The following is a 14,706-nucleotide window of genomic DNA, read 5'->3' as shown; positions in this document are numbered from 1 at the left end:
ATCAAACGTGTATTAGTATTTATTTTCCCACAAAATGGAGTTGAAAAATAGTACTGTGTTTAAAAGGATTCTGTGAAACATAAATACACAGTTTTCAAAATACTGATCTATGTTATCCCTCCATCCATAAAGCTCAACAACAGTTTAATTATTGACATTCTTCAACTATACAGAGCAAAATTAAAGTTAAAAATGCAAACACATTCATTTGCATTTTGCACGTTTACATTCAAAACAGTAACAGGAACATAATAAAGAAGCTGCATGGCTGGATACAAAAGATTCTTGTGGCAAATACATTATAGAGACACTCAATTCAATCTTCCTGATTCAATACTTACAAAGTGAGTGATGAAACTCCCAGATGTCATCACAAACCAAGGAGGACTCAAATACAATGATTAGAAACCTGTTTAAATTATCTCTAGTGAAAATGAGGTATGGTGACATTCTGAGATCATAATCATTTGTACGACAGTAGAAGCTCACTCTCAACTTCAAAAATTATGTCACTCTATAATATCTGGCACACACTAGACACATGATAAATATTGCTTGAATGCATAAATGGTATCAATTATCAAATATAAGAAGATATAGTACAAAAATGTATATACTTTTCTCATCAGAAACATCAGAATTAATATAAAAACATCAGCTTCCATTAAATGTGCTCGTGTTAAGATAGTTCACTGATTTAATTAGCATCATTTTTGTTTCAGCCATAAATGAGAATGGTATAATTTTACCTGGCACATTGTTTCTCAAACATGCCTAGCTCACTCCTGCCTTGGAATCTTTATATTCGCTTTCCTTTGCCATAGCCATCAGCATGGCTGTTCCCTCCCTGTGATCAGGCCTCCCCTTAAATATTACCTTAAGAGGGAGGCCTTCCCTAACTGACCAAGTATGCACAGTAATTCAATGGGTCATTCTCTAAATCTATCCCCTGCTTTTTTTTTTTCTTTTCCATCATTTAAAGCCATGTGCTATGGCATACATGTTGTTGTTTTTTAGTCACCAAGTCATGTCCGACTCTTTGTGACTCCCTGGACTGTAGCCCACTAGGCTCCTCTGTCCATGGGATTTTCCAGGCAAGACTATTGGAGTGTGTTGCCATTTCCTTCTCCAATGATATACATATTTTACATATTTTTCAACTGTCTCCTCCCATGAAGAAGGCATGCTCAATAAGACAAAGATTTAGTCTGTTTTGTCCACTAATAATTCCCCAGTATCTATAACAGTGCAGGGAATGTAGGAGATAAGAATTGTTAGATGAATGAATAATTAAGCTGAATTTCTAATCACCATTATTTATCTCTGTGAAAAAGCACTGTTCCAAAAAATGTTATGCTTGACTCTCATTTCTATGAATTCCAGAGATTTGCCTTTCCTACTCATAATTTAAACTATGAGAATCACATACTTTATATTATTGGAACAAGTTGTGTCCACGTTTTAACTGAGTATTGTTTACAAAAAAGGTTGTCATAGACCATCATATTGATTTGAACCTGATCAAATTACTATATGCTAATAACTGTTAATTAGGCCACCAATGAATTGTCAATACTCTCACATTTTATATTGCATATTCTTTCACAAGAATCTTGCTATTTTATCAATGACCCATGAGAGATGATGGCAACATTTGAGTACTGAATGAAACATCACCAGTACCATTTTGGGAGTTTCTGAGAAAGTAGTTAATACATTTAGCCCACCTCAGTTGATAGAAAAATTGGGGGCTTAGGAATCACCTGAGATCTCATTAAATTGTAGATTCTGATCATGCAGTGTGAGGCCTGAGAGTCTGCATTTTAAACGAGGTCTCAGGTGATGTTGTTGCTAGTGGTTCTTGAACTACCTTGATCTGCAAGGAATTCTAATTGTAATATAATTAGAAAAAAATGAATTCATGAAACAGTGTTATATAATGGCAAGTAAGAGACTACTCTGCTAAAAAGTTCACTGCAGTGAATTCATTTAACAGAACTTAACTTTAACACTTTCATTCATTGATCTATCCATTCAGATATTCATATGCGCCGTGTGTTAGTCACTTCACTTGGGAGAAAACAACCCGGCTACTTGTTTACCTCTTTTACTCTATTTACTCTCACATATGTTATCTCATTTCCAGGTTGGAACAGAAATTTAAAAGGAAAATAAAAAAAGATGAGCCAGAGTTGTTAGACATATTTTTCTCTCCAGTCAAAGTGTTGACGGTGATTCACAATTATTTCCCATGTTATGGTTTATATTTTCACCCAGATACTATTCATATCTCTCCTCCTGCTGATATAAAACCAGAACATAACTTCACTTGGCCTCCATACTGACTTTCCTTCATTTTTCTTCTCTCATCATCACAAAGGTTTTAGTTTCCCCCTGCATGTCCTAACCACAGTTATCAGAGAAGTTGATGGAACTTGCTGTGCTTATCTTTATGAGTCCTTGTAGAAATGTCAGTAAATCTCTTTTGCTCTCTGCAGGTTGCATTTTTCAATCAAATTAATTAGTTTATTCGTAGAGAAGAAAATCTTCTGTTGTCCCTATGCCAATAGTCTTCTTGTCCTTCGACAGTGGGAAGTTTTGCCTTTTTCTTCTCTCTCCCTCACCTCCCACCACCCAAAGGCTATTCTGCAGCATAAAAATGAAACAAAATAAAAATCATTTTGCCTACTCGTCTGAAGGTTCCAACTCGAGCATGTCAACAGATACTGTCTCGTCTTAATTCTTTTAATTATGCAATCAATGGAACTTAGTTCTTTCATTTCAATCTCATAATCACTGTTAAAGATTGATAACTGACCAACAGTAGCATGTTTGTGCCAAAGTAGTAGCGGCTAGAAGTATCTTTAAAAAGTTCTTTATTATATTAGCTTTTGCTTCATTATCTCATTATGAATTCATGTGCACAAAGACATCAGAATTGGAGAGAAAAGAAATTAATAAGAATCAAATGAGAACAGAATAAAACAGGGAGAACAGAAGAAGCATCTATATGTTTATGTTTTTTACTTATATTCCTTTGCAAGGAATATTTTTAAATGTTTCAATAATCAAATTATAATTTCAAATATAATTTTAATCACCCTGCTCATGGTCCCTTTCACCCAGAGAAAACATCCACAAACAAGTCCTTTCTGAAAAAACGAGCAAGGCAACTAGAACAAGCTAGAGGGGTAAAAGTGAAATATATATATTTATAAATATATATATATATATATTTATAAATATATATATATATATATATATTTCACTTTTGCTTAAATATATATATATATTCCCTGATGGCTCAGATGGTTAAGAATCTGCCTGCAGTGCAGGAGACCTGGGTTCAATCCCTGGGTAGGGAAAATCCCCTGGAGAAGGGAAATGCTACCTACTCCAGTATCCTTGCCTGGGAAATCCCACGGACAGAGGAGCCTGGCGGGCTACATACACTCCATGAGGTTGCAGAGTTGGACACAACTGAGAGACTAACACTTTCACATAGGCATAGCTACATAGTATGGTTCAAATAATTAACCCATGGCTAGTCATTTGTAATGATGATCATTCTTTATACTTCATAATAATTTCATGTCCACAATCTACTTTTTACACCCTATCTTGGCCAGTATCTTTTAGAGGTGTGTCAGCAATCAGTAACTGAGTACCACAGAGGGGAAGTATCTCACCTAGTTCACATAAATAGGAGTTGGAGAAAGGGAGACCTTATCCCTTAGGAAAATAAGAGTAGACTGAGCATAAGTGGGAAATGAGAGCATTTTATTACCTCTGTGTTTTTAAAACTTCTCATTTTGCTTGGAAATTGTTAATGGCTTATAGGATAAATCCCCTATATACAACCTTGTATAAAGGTAGCATCTGTATGTATGAGGCAAGGATGCCTATTTCCTGGGGTGGGGAGGCGGAGTCTTGACTGTTAGAAAGGCAAAAAGGAAAATAAACACATCACAAATGGTTTATACATTAGTGACTGGGGTAAGATCGTAGAGTAAACACATGTATGATTACAAGCACGCCCTGGCATAAGATACTAGCACCTTTTACCTGGGCTAGTATCAGGAAAGTAATAGTAAGAGATACTGTCAATATTATCTCTTACCTGATACTGGTATTACAATGGTCCTGTCTTCTTCCAGTGGCATTACCAATATTTTCTTTACCTGTTTTTCCCCTACTTAAAACCTTCTGATGACTTTTTGTCACGTTTATGCTAGATCCTAAAGTCCTTGATTTTACCTTGACACTGCCATACATGACAAGACCCCTACCCATTGATAGATTTCAACCCCATCTCGTACCTCAGCTATCTAATCTTCCCTCCTGCAACTCTCCAGCCACAAACTGCCTGTTGGTTTCTCTAACAAGCCAGAGTGTCCCTATTTTAGGGCCCCTGCATGAGCTTTTCCCTCTGTGTGAAGTATACTTCCTCTTGATCTGCAAATGGTGACTCCTCCTTGTCATTCAAATTTGAAATTAAATGGCACCACCCCAGACACAACATTCCTGGGCCACACAGGCAAAAGAGGCCCCTCAGGCTCTATCACACTAACTTTTAACCTCTTCAAAAAGCATATTCCTATCTGATATTTTTCTTTTTTCTTTTTTTTTTTTTTTTTAGTTTTACTGGATGTGAGACACTGTAGAGCTTCTGGAACCTTGCCTTTTGTATTCATTACTGTATGCCCAGTGCCTTGAAATGTAGATGGTATTTTGAGGCACTCCACTAATATTTATTAATATTATTATTAACATTCATGTGTATATAATAGATGCAGATATAGATACATACATAGATGTAGATACAGATACCTACATACATATATGCCTGTTACATACGTGGTCACTCAGTTGAATGTGACTGAGTGAACTCAACCCCTGAACTGTAGTTAGCCCACCAGGCTCCTCTACCCATGGGATTTTTCAGGCAAGAATACTGGAGTGGGCTGCCATTTCCTACTTCAGAGGATATTCCTCACCCAGGGATCAAACCCTCTGACTCAGGGATTGAACCCAAGTCTCTGTGTCTCCTGCACTGGCAGGTGAATTCTTTACCATGAGCAACACCTGGGAAACCTGATATATACAGTAATACATGCCAATGAATACATATAAAATGTCATTTGATGATCGTACATAGACATGCTCTTATATGAAGCTAAAAATTGACAAGTATAAATATTCATAGATTTTAGTTATCAGATTATCTGCATTCCCAGCCATTTTATTTATTTATTTTTACTTCTGTAATAAGACCAGATCATGGCATCTGGTCCCATCACTTCATGGCAAATAGATGGGGAAACAATGAAAACAGTGACAAGACTTTATTGTCTTGGACTCCAAAATCACTTTAGATGGTGACTGCAGCCATGAAATCAAAAGACGCTTAGTCCTTGGAAGAAAAGCTACGACCAACCTAGACAGTGTTTTAAAAAGCAGAGACATTACTTTGCCAACAAAGGTTCATCTAGTCAAAGCTATGGTTTTTCCAGCAGTTATGTATGGATGTGACAGTTGGACTATAAAGAAAGCTGAGTGCCAAAGAACTGATGCTTTTGAACTGTGGTGTTGGGGAAGACTCTTGAGTCCCTTGGACAGCAAGAAGATCCAACCAGTCTATCCTAAAGGAAATCAGTCCTGAATATTCATTGGAAGGACTGATGCTGAAGCTGAAACGCCAATACTTTGGCCACCTGATGCAAAGAACTGACTCATTTGAAAAGACCCTGATGCTGGGAAAGATTGAAGGTGAGAGGAGAAGGTTACAACAGAGGATGAGATGGCTTGTTGGCATCACCAACTCGATGGACATGCATTTGAGCAAACTCTGGGCATTGGTAATGAACAGTGAAGCCTGGCATGCTGCAGTCCATGGGGTCACAAAGAGCTGGACGTGAATGAGTGACTGAACTGAACTGAACTGACTGAATAAGACAACAACTTTAGAATTATAGCTGGCTTCGGTTATATCTCATCTAACTATTATACCTTAATTATCGTTCTCTCTCCCTAAATCTATGCTTAGGCAGGGAAAATGGATTTTGACTATATCTATCCATACACTTTCTTTCTTTGGAGGAACAAACTGAAAGGTGTGGAATAATTCATTTTTGATTGTTATCAGTCTACTATGCTTTCCTTCTCCTAAGTAATCATATGAATGGAAATAACAGGTAATGCTCCAAATTGAAGCTAATCATCAACATGGCCATGAAAGTATAAACTGAACAGGTAGCAATGTACTAAAGGATTAAATAGGATCTAAAATTATTTTTTTAAATATTGACAACATCCTATTTTGATAATCAGCTTTTTGTTTCCTCTAAAAAATCTATCAAAATTCAGGTCTAGGATAGTTTGAATAATGGCTAATCACCTTTAGAATTTTATTCATGAAAATCCACAAAGTTAGTGAAAGTGGTATGTAAGACTGTTATTTACAAACTTACAAGAGATTTCTGAATTTGCTTGTCTTAAATAATACTTTGTGTATGTGTACCTCAACAAATTGTCCAGACTAGTTGATATGCTACAAGCATTTACACATTAGTGTCTCATTTTAAAAACTATGTCTTAGCAAAACTATGCCAGCTAAGAGGCTACCCTTACCTTCTTGTTAATCATTTTAAAAGCTTAAATATCAACCAAAGTCCTTAAAACTTCCCTAAGGACAAACTATTTTTGATGTCAATCTTCAGTTCAGTTCACTCGCTCAGTCGTGTCTGACTCTTTGCTACCCCATGAATCGCAGCACGCCAGGCCTCCCTGTCCATCACCATCTCCCGGAGTTCACTCAAACTCACATCCATCGAGTCAGTGATGCCATCCAGCCATTTCATCCTCTGTCGTCACCTTCTCCTCCTGCCCCTAATCCCTCCCAGCATCAGTGTCTTTTCCAATGAGTCAACTCTTTGCATGAGGTGGCCAAAGTACTAGAGTTTCAGCTTTAGCATCAGTCCTTCCAAAGAACTCCCAGGACTGATCTTTAGGATGGACTGGTTGGATCTCCTTGCAGTCCAAGGGACTCTCAAGAGTCTTCTCCAACACCACAGTTCAAAAGCATCAATTCTTTGGCACTCAGTTTTTTTCACAGTCTGACTCTCACATCCATACATGACGACTGGAAAAACCATAGTCTTGACTAGATGGACTTTTGTTGGCAAAGTAATGTCTCTGCTTTTGAATATGCTATCTAGGTTGCTCATAACTTTCCTTCCAAGGAGTAAAAGTCTTTTAAGTTCATGGCTGCAGTCACCATCTGCAGTGATTTTGGAGCCCCCCCCCAAAAAAGTCTGACACTCTTAGCTTAGTGATATTGCCATTTTAGGTTTCTCATCCTCTAGTGGGACAGGTGTGAGCAAATTACACACACACATGCGTGTGTACATGGTCTCATCCATGTAAGTGTGTGTGCTGTCATTCATCATCTAATGGTAGATACCTCTTTAACAAGGTATTTTTTTTAATTAAACAATTTTTAAATGGTATAATAGCAGATTAAAAACTTGTGGTTTTAATTGTAGGCTGAATCCACCTTTTCTCCACTCAGTTTGAAGATGCAATTAATTAACTGTTTGTATGAATAATGAATCCCATATAGTTAGCCCTACTGAAAAAAGAGAATGAGGAACAAGAATGTATTTAGCCTCCAGAAGAAGATGGGAAAACAGAAAGCAAGAAGGAAAAGACAGTGGTACCACTATGGGATAGTCAGTGAAGCAGGAACTAGGATGTTAAAGACTTACAAATTTTACCTAAGGTTACTCTGTTTAAGTTGCACAAATGGGTGCAAACCAAAGTCATGACCTGAAGAATGCTGGCATATGACCACAAGTAGGAGGCTCTCTATCATGATCTATGATGAAAAATGGGTGGCTTAAACTAGTTGAGCCTTGGGCTTGGACAGAAAGTGAAAATGAAAGTTTCTCCGTCATGTCCAACTCTCTGTGACTCCAGGCCAGAATACTGGAGTGGGTAGCCTTTCCTTTCTCCAGGGGATCTTCCCAACCCAGGGATTGGACCCAGGTCTCCCGCATTGCAGGCAGATTCTCTACCACCTGAGCCACAAGGAAAGCCCAAGAATACTGGAGTGGGTAGCCTATCCCTTCTCCAGTGGATCTTCCTGACACAGGACTTGAACTGGAGTCTCCTGCATTGCAGGCAGATTCTTTACCAACTGAACTATCAGGGAAGCCTGGGCATGGGTGGGAGGAGAGTTAATAGTTATAATACAGCCATTACACTTCTCACCTCTAGAATTTGTTGCAATCCTCCAAATGATCACAGCTGGGGAAAACATCTATATGTATAGACCAGTATCTCCTGGTTGTGAATACCAATATTTGTGAAAATTCTATCTTATATATGCTTTATTTATTTGTTCAAAATACATGAGCTTAAAAATGTGCTTTTCCCCTCCCCATTATCACACAATAATTTAGTACTAGAATAACAATCCTCCCAGCATACCCAATGAGTTTCTTTGGTCCTCTTTTAAAGGATTTAATCTTCATAAATAATAGCTAAGTAAACTTAAGACACTTGGACAATTTCTTTAGCTTAATGTATTCAAATCCACAGTTGGCACTTCATTTCTTTTCATTTAAAAATAAATCAACTTGTCTCAATAAGCTCTATATGAATACACACACCTAACAAAATAAATCAAAGCAACACATCTAAAACGATGAGATTCACTTGTTACCTTTACAAGAAATATGCCATTTTCAAAAATGTCTGAACATTTTTTTATTAAGTCAATATATATTTTAAGATAATTCACATGCAAGTACTTGAAGAAGGATTTCCAGATACAGATGAGAAACTTTTTTCAAGAGGATTTCCATAAACTTGAAATATTAAATATTTCAAGAGCTTTTCCTTCAGAAGAGAAGTTTCCTGTCAACTGTACCTAATATGTGATTTTATGTGCATGATTTCCTGTGCAAACTTCCATGCCTTCTATATTCACATTGTAATTTTAGGGGAAAGCTTGGAAAATATTAACTATGACAACAAATTCAGCGACCTTTAAAGTACAGTTCTAGAGATAGTGGTCCTTCTCTCCAATAGCTCCGCTTCAATTACAAAAGTGAAAACCACAATGTAATGGACATGAAAACCTAACCAAAATGCCCCTGAAGAGGAGTTGTGTACTTTAGGAAAAAACTGAGAATCCTAACTTAAGCAAGGGACTGCAACAAGATACTATTAAGACTCTAAAACTTGCTACTTATAGAAATTAAAAACAGACTTACTTGCTTTGTTTTTCCATGCTAGCTACCCTGAGGCATTCCCATCTTGAATTTAGAAGATTCATTTGTTCTTGCACTTCAGTTTCTTCATCTTCTGATAATTTCCCTGACCCAATCAGCTGACTCCCCAATTGGAGAACATTGCCAACCCGTCCCTGATGGGATGTCAAATCCATCATGTATCCCTGACAAAGAAAGAAGGTGATAAGAGTCAACATATTATGGGAATCATTATGGTTTTGAATCTCTCTTTTTTTTTTTTCACAATTTTAAATTTGTAGCCCAGTTAAAGTTTATTCCCAGTAAAAGTAAATCCAATACTGTTTATAATATGAATTAATGGATATTAGTAGCTCAGGTCACCTTCTGCAGAAGCAGAGCCTGAGATCAGGACTTATATGCTAGTGATTTATCAAGAAAAAGATCCCCGGTAAGATCTGCAAGGGAGCAGAAGCAGCAGGAAACAGGAAAGGGGACGGGAGGAGGCCAAGTAAGTGTGTCATCCCAGGAGAAGTTTCAGACTGAGGGCGTAGTGCAGCCTGATATCCCCTAGGTACTCTGGAGTGTAAGTTCTATCTCAGCATTGACCTTGGCCCAAGACAAAGGAGCTGGCCTTTCATATTCCTATAGGAGCCTCTGGCAAAATCAAGTCTCAGCACCTTCAAAGTGTTATTCTCCAAAGGAAAACTTCCAAAGCCGCCTACTGGAAAGCCAAATGCATGAAGATTTATCTTGCTTCCATCTCAGAATAAACACTAAATTGCCAGAATACAAGGATCTTATAGAGTAACTGAGGAAAACAGACGGAATTATCATTATGCCATCTGCCCTATTTCATTAATCGATGTTTTGCTTTTACCTCGTGGGTATGAAACTGTTCTTTCACTTCTTCTACATCATTAGAAATCTCTCCTTGTGCTTGCAATGTGTCTTCGGCTGAAAGGAGCCATGAGAGTACTTCTTCTAAAGCTGTCTGGTAACTGTCCAGGTTTACTTCAGTCTCCATCAATGGACTGCCAAATGACTTGTCTTCAGGAGCTTCCAAACGCTGAACAATAAAACAAATTGGGTGTTATATAATTAGTATCTTTGCAGGCTGTTCCAATACATTAAATGATAAATCGAATGAAATATTTAAAATGCTAGAAACGTCCACTTGCATTATCAGAGACATGGACAGCAGACATACACAATAATGAGCCTGCATTTTAACATCCTCACAAATACATACACAGATTCTCAAATGGCAGTTGGAATCCACTTCAAATTAATATTTGATTAAAGTTCTCTGGATTACTATAAGGAGTGATTTGGTACATTATCTCTTAATGTTAAATGCCACAGATTTTCATCGATAGGCAAACTTTTTAATTCACATTTTGAGTCCTCTATATATACATTATTGGTATTATATTTATGTAATTTTTACAATGACAGTAAAGGAAACATCTCTTCCCAAGATCCCCTAATGAAATATTTCTGAAAATCTCCAGACCAGAAAAGTTATCAATAAGAAAATAAGTGAGGAAAAGGTATAATTAAAAAAAAATACTTCATTTATACATCTGAAACTTCTAATGGTAGAATGACTTCTATGAATTAAGCCTTTATTTCCAGAAGGTCATGGTTTAAATAATAAGTCATTATCTTAGGAAAAGCAAAATATAAAGTATTTGCTATCAAATTTATTTAGCAGGATGTCAGCTGAGATTCTCAACAGCTGTAATTTCTCCTGGGATCCTAAAGCTGAAAACCCTGGTAACAAAGTGTTCATAATTCTAAAGCAAAGATCCAGGCCACCTATGAAGGAATTGCTAAGAAGGGACCACAAAACTGTCCCACCCTCCTTCATCTACTACCAAGCTCTAAGGTATATAAGAGGAAGCAAAGAGACTGACTGAAGAAATCTGGTGAGAAGGATTCCTCTGGAGAGCAATGCATGTCTGTACCTTCCATCACCTCAAGCCAAGCAACAGAGACCTCAAGAGACCTATAGAGCAGACGGTACTTGACAGAATGGAATACTGACCTCTAAACCTGGCTGTGTGCTTGTGGAGATTCTAGAGCTATGGAAACCAGTACTACCAAGTGACAGGAGATAGTCCTTGGGATAACCTACGTGTCTGCTGCTTTAACCTTAAGGCAATTATCAATATTAAAAAATCAGAACAAATGGGAGCTTCTGCATAGCATGGTAGGTGGTTGGGCTTTAGAAATCCTGAGGAGGACCACACTCAAGAGGGTTTCCTGCTGAGGTAAGGGACATAGGCAAATAAAGTAGTCAGGGCAAAAACATTGGAAAAATATTTGGAGAGGAATCTTCTGAACACCCTAAAGATAGCAAGCAAGCACTGGGCCCTAATAAATGGGATTTTTGCAAAGGAAACAAATGGCAGTGTAGAACCACAAGAAGCTACTTGTTGGGGGAGGGAGGTCATGATCTTGCCTAGAGAAAATGCATCCTTCTGATGGTTCTTCTCTGCCATGTCTGCCTTGAATTTCCAGTCCCCAGCAATTCTGGGCTTTCTCTCCCACTGAGCTGCCAGCACCAACTTAATTGTGTTCTTCTGATAAATGCTCCAATTTTGAAACTTTAATATGATAAATTTCTTGAACTATTAAACCCTTTAGGATGAAAAAGCATAGAGGCAGTCTTTGGTGTAATATTTTCATCAAAGGATGCATTCATATCTGTTTCTAGAGAACTGGCAGCAATATGTCAGCCTGTGGAGTCAAAATTATCCAACTTCAGGATCTCAAACAGAATATAAGTGTTGGCAGAGAGCTAGTCGCATGGGCCCTCCCCAAGGTCAAGGCAAGTTCTGAAGGTCTTAGGGGTTAGAACAACCTCCATGATGTATTCCTTTCCTCTACCCCCAAATAATGTAAATAATAAATTAAAAGTCATCAGTAGGAGGAAGAAAGTCACAAAAAGATAGCCTGGGAAATGTGTATAGACAGAAATAGCCTCATGGTTGGAAAACCTGAGCAGTTTTACAATGCTCAAATGATCCTTGCTTGTTTTATCTGCTTCTTGACATTGCTGCCTTAAAATTCTTAATAATTCTATCCTTGAACTTGGGTTTTCTAAGTTCAATGGAGTGATAAAATATGCATATGAGCAGAGGACACAGATACATTATGTGTCTCTTCCCCATTTGCATATAGTGTTTCTGGTGTCCTCTGAGCCTAGAATTCTGGTGGAACCATAATATGTGGGAGCTGAGCAGACTCCCATTGAGTGCAAGTGTCTATGACTGAATGGCGGATGGCATTGACAGCCTCAGGAAATCATGGCTTCTGTTTGAACCAGAACTGTATTCCAAAGCAGAAATAAAGCAATACTAAAAAAAAAAAAAAAAAAGAACCACCAACAAACCTAATCGTATCCTTTCATACTCATTTCTTTCCTGTGTTAGCCAACCATTTATGCTACAACTGATGACAGAGAAAGAAAGGGAAAGACAGGGCAAGATGATTCCTTTCCTTTCAACTCCTTCCTTATTTTTCAGTAAGCTGAAGGCACAGAACATAAGTAGAAAGTGCACCTATCAAGGAGTGAAATAAACACAGCTGAGTTAGTCATACAATGGTTTCACGTTAAGAATGAAATAGAGATGCATATATAAGCTTTGAAATACAAATTGTGCAATGCTGGTGATTCCGCTTAAGTTAAACGATCTTATATTTGCATTTACAACTGCAATTGCACAATATAACAATGGGCAGTAAAACTCACGCTAATACTTTAAAATTTTAATTTTCTTTACTCAGTATGATGTTGAATAGCAAATAAAAAACACGATGGCAAGTTGAGAGAAAGACCATAGAATAAAGGAAACAGCTTTATATTTTGGTCATTTGAACAGCACTTTCCTTCCTGCTTTTTTGAACAAGGGGCTCCAAATTTTATTTTTCACTGCATTGTACAAATCGGTAGCCCTGGGTGTAGGTGGGGGGAAAGTACAATCAAATCCTGGATAATGTGTCTTCCCTGGGTTATACGCGAGAAGAGACAGGACATTTATTATGAACAGTAGAAAGTGGTTATAAAACCCAGGGACTCTAGAGTCAATCAGTTTTTGGATCTTGACTTGGAGTCGAGGTCTTGTCACCCTGGTAGTTATTTAGCTGCATCATTAGCCTTAGCTTCCTCCTATGTAAAATGAGAACAATAATATAATACTTTCCTAAGATGCTATAAGAATTAAAGGAGAGTATATAAAGCGTTTGGCAGAATGCCTGAACCTGCATAAGAACCCAATACAGTAGCTGATAGCTCTAATTATTATTAGATTTTCTACACATAAGAACCATTTGGAAACATAGCCTGCTCAAAGGTTACCTTCTTAAGTCACTGTTCAAATTTCAAGGGCCAGAAAACTCCTATTTAAAAAAAATTACCTAGGAAACATCTAAGAGTAAACATCAATTAAATGAAACCTTTCTGAAACTGGAACCTCCACCTAGCTCCCATTTAAAAGTTCGGATATATGGCAAAACCAATACAATATTGTAAAGTTAAATAAAATAAAATTAAAAATAAATAAGTAAATAAAAGTTCTAAAAATTATTAACAATCTTGAGTTAAAATAATCTTCTGCAAATGATAAATTGCAAATGACACTATTACTCAAGTAACACAACACTATATTTTACCATTGCACAATTTAGATTAAAAAGTAAACACTTCATGATTTACTGATATTTACAGAGGCTTGAATTTTTTGAGAAAATTTTAGAAGGCAAATCTTTATACTCAAGGACATGCTGTCTAGCACTCATAAATTCTGAATCTAAAAGTTTTGTCTGAGGATATTCATAAAACAAAAACTTTGCAAAGACAGCCATATTAAATTCAAACAGATAACCTGTGTGAAATTACACGAATAACTCATCATTTATATCCATAAATCAATTATACATATATACTTGATTATGGTCAAAATTGTCAGTTAGGCTGTAAATAATTTTTTCTTTGTCTAGACCACTGTTTTTCAAATTTGTAAGTCATGATCCATCAGTGATTTTTAATCATTTCAGTGGGGATGACCAGGAATAGTCTATTTAAAAATAAAAAGAACAAGAATACTAGTCTGTATAATTTATATTAAGGACTAGACTGTTTTGTGATTTTCTGTTTTATATAAATATGTCTGTTAAATGTATATGCATGTTCTGCATCATGATGAAAAAAAAATTATAGTTCATGGAACAAAACTGGAAATGATTCTAGAATTTCAGTACAAGTAAATCCTATGAAAGAAGAAATTTGCTGAATTCCACATTTGCACATTTGCAATAAAACCCTTGGAAGAACATCTTTATATTCATCTTTAAAACAGGATTTTGAAACAAACAAGGACACACAGAGAGGCTTGTGTTTTTGGTTTTAGTTTCTCAAAATATGTATTCATTGTCATACTGTTAC

General features: G+C 36.8%; 1 protein-coding gene across 9 annotated transcripts in view; it reads right to left on the bottom strand.

Moving 5' to 3' along the window:
* Nucleotides 1-14,706, bottom strand: part of DMD (dystrophin) — a 2,236,915-nt gene that overhangs the window by 1,601,777 nt on the left and 620,432 nt on the right. For all 9 annotated transcript variants that reach the window (XM_024988361.2, XM_024988358.2, XM_024988360.2 and 6 more), the window contains 2 exons: nt 10,135-10,323; nt 9,279-9,460 (listed from right to left, as the gene is read on the bottom strand). In XM_024988361.2, coding sequence (XP_024844129.1) covers nt 9,279-9,460; nt 10,135-10,323 — 371 coding nt within the window. The remainder of the gene's footprint in view (nt 1-9,278; nt 9,461-10,134; nt 10,324-14,706) is intronic.

This window comes from Bos taurus, chromosome X, assembly GCF_002263795.3.
Source record: "Bos taurus isolate L1 Dominette 01449 registration number 42190680 breed Hereford chromosome X, ARS-UCD2.0, whole genome shotgun sequence".
Lineage (NCBI taxonomy): Eukaryota > Metazoa > Chordata > Mammalia > Artiodactyla > Bovidae > Bos > Bos taurus.
Note: the sequence above shows the minus strand (reverse complement) of the source record. Positions and strands in the feature narration are given on the sequence as shown.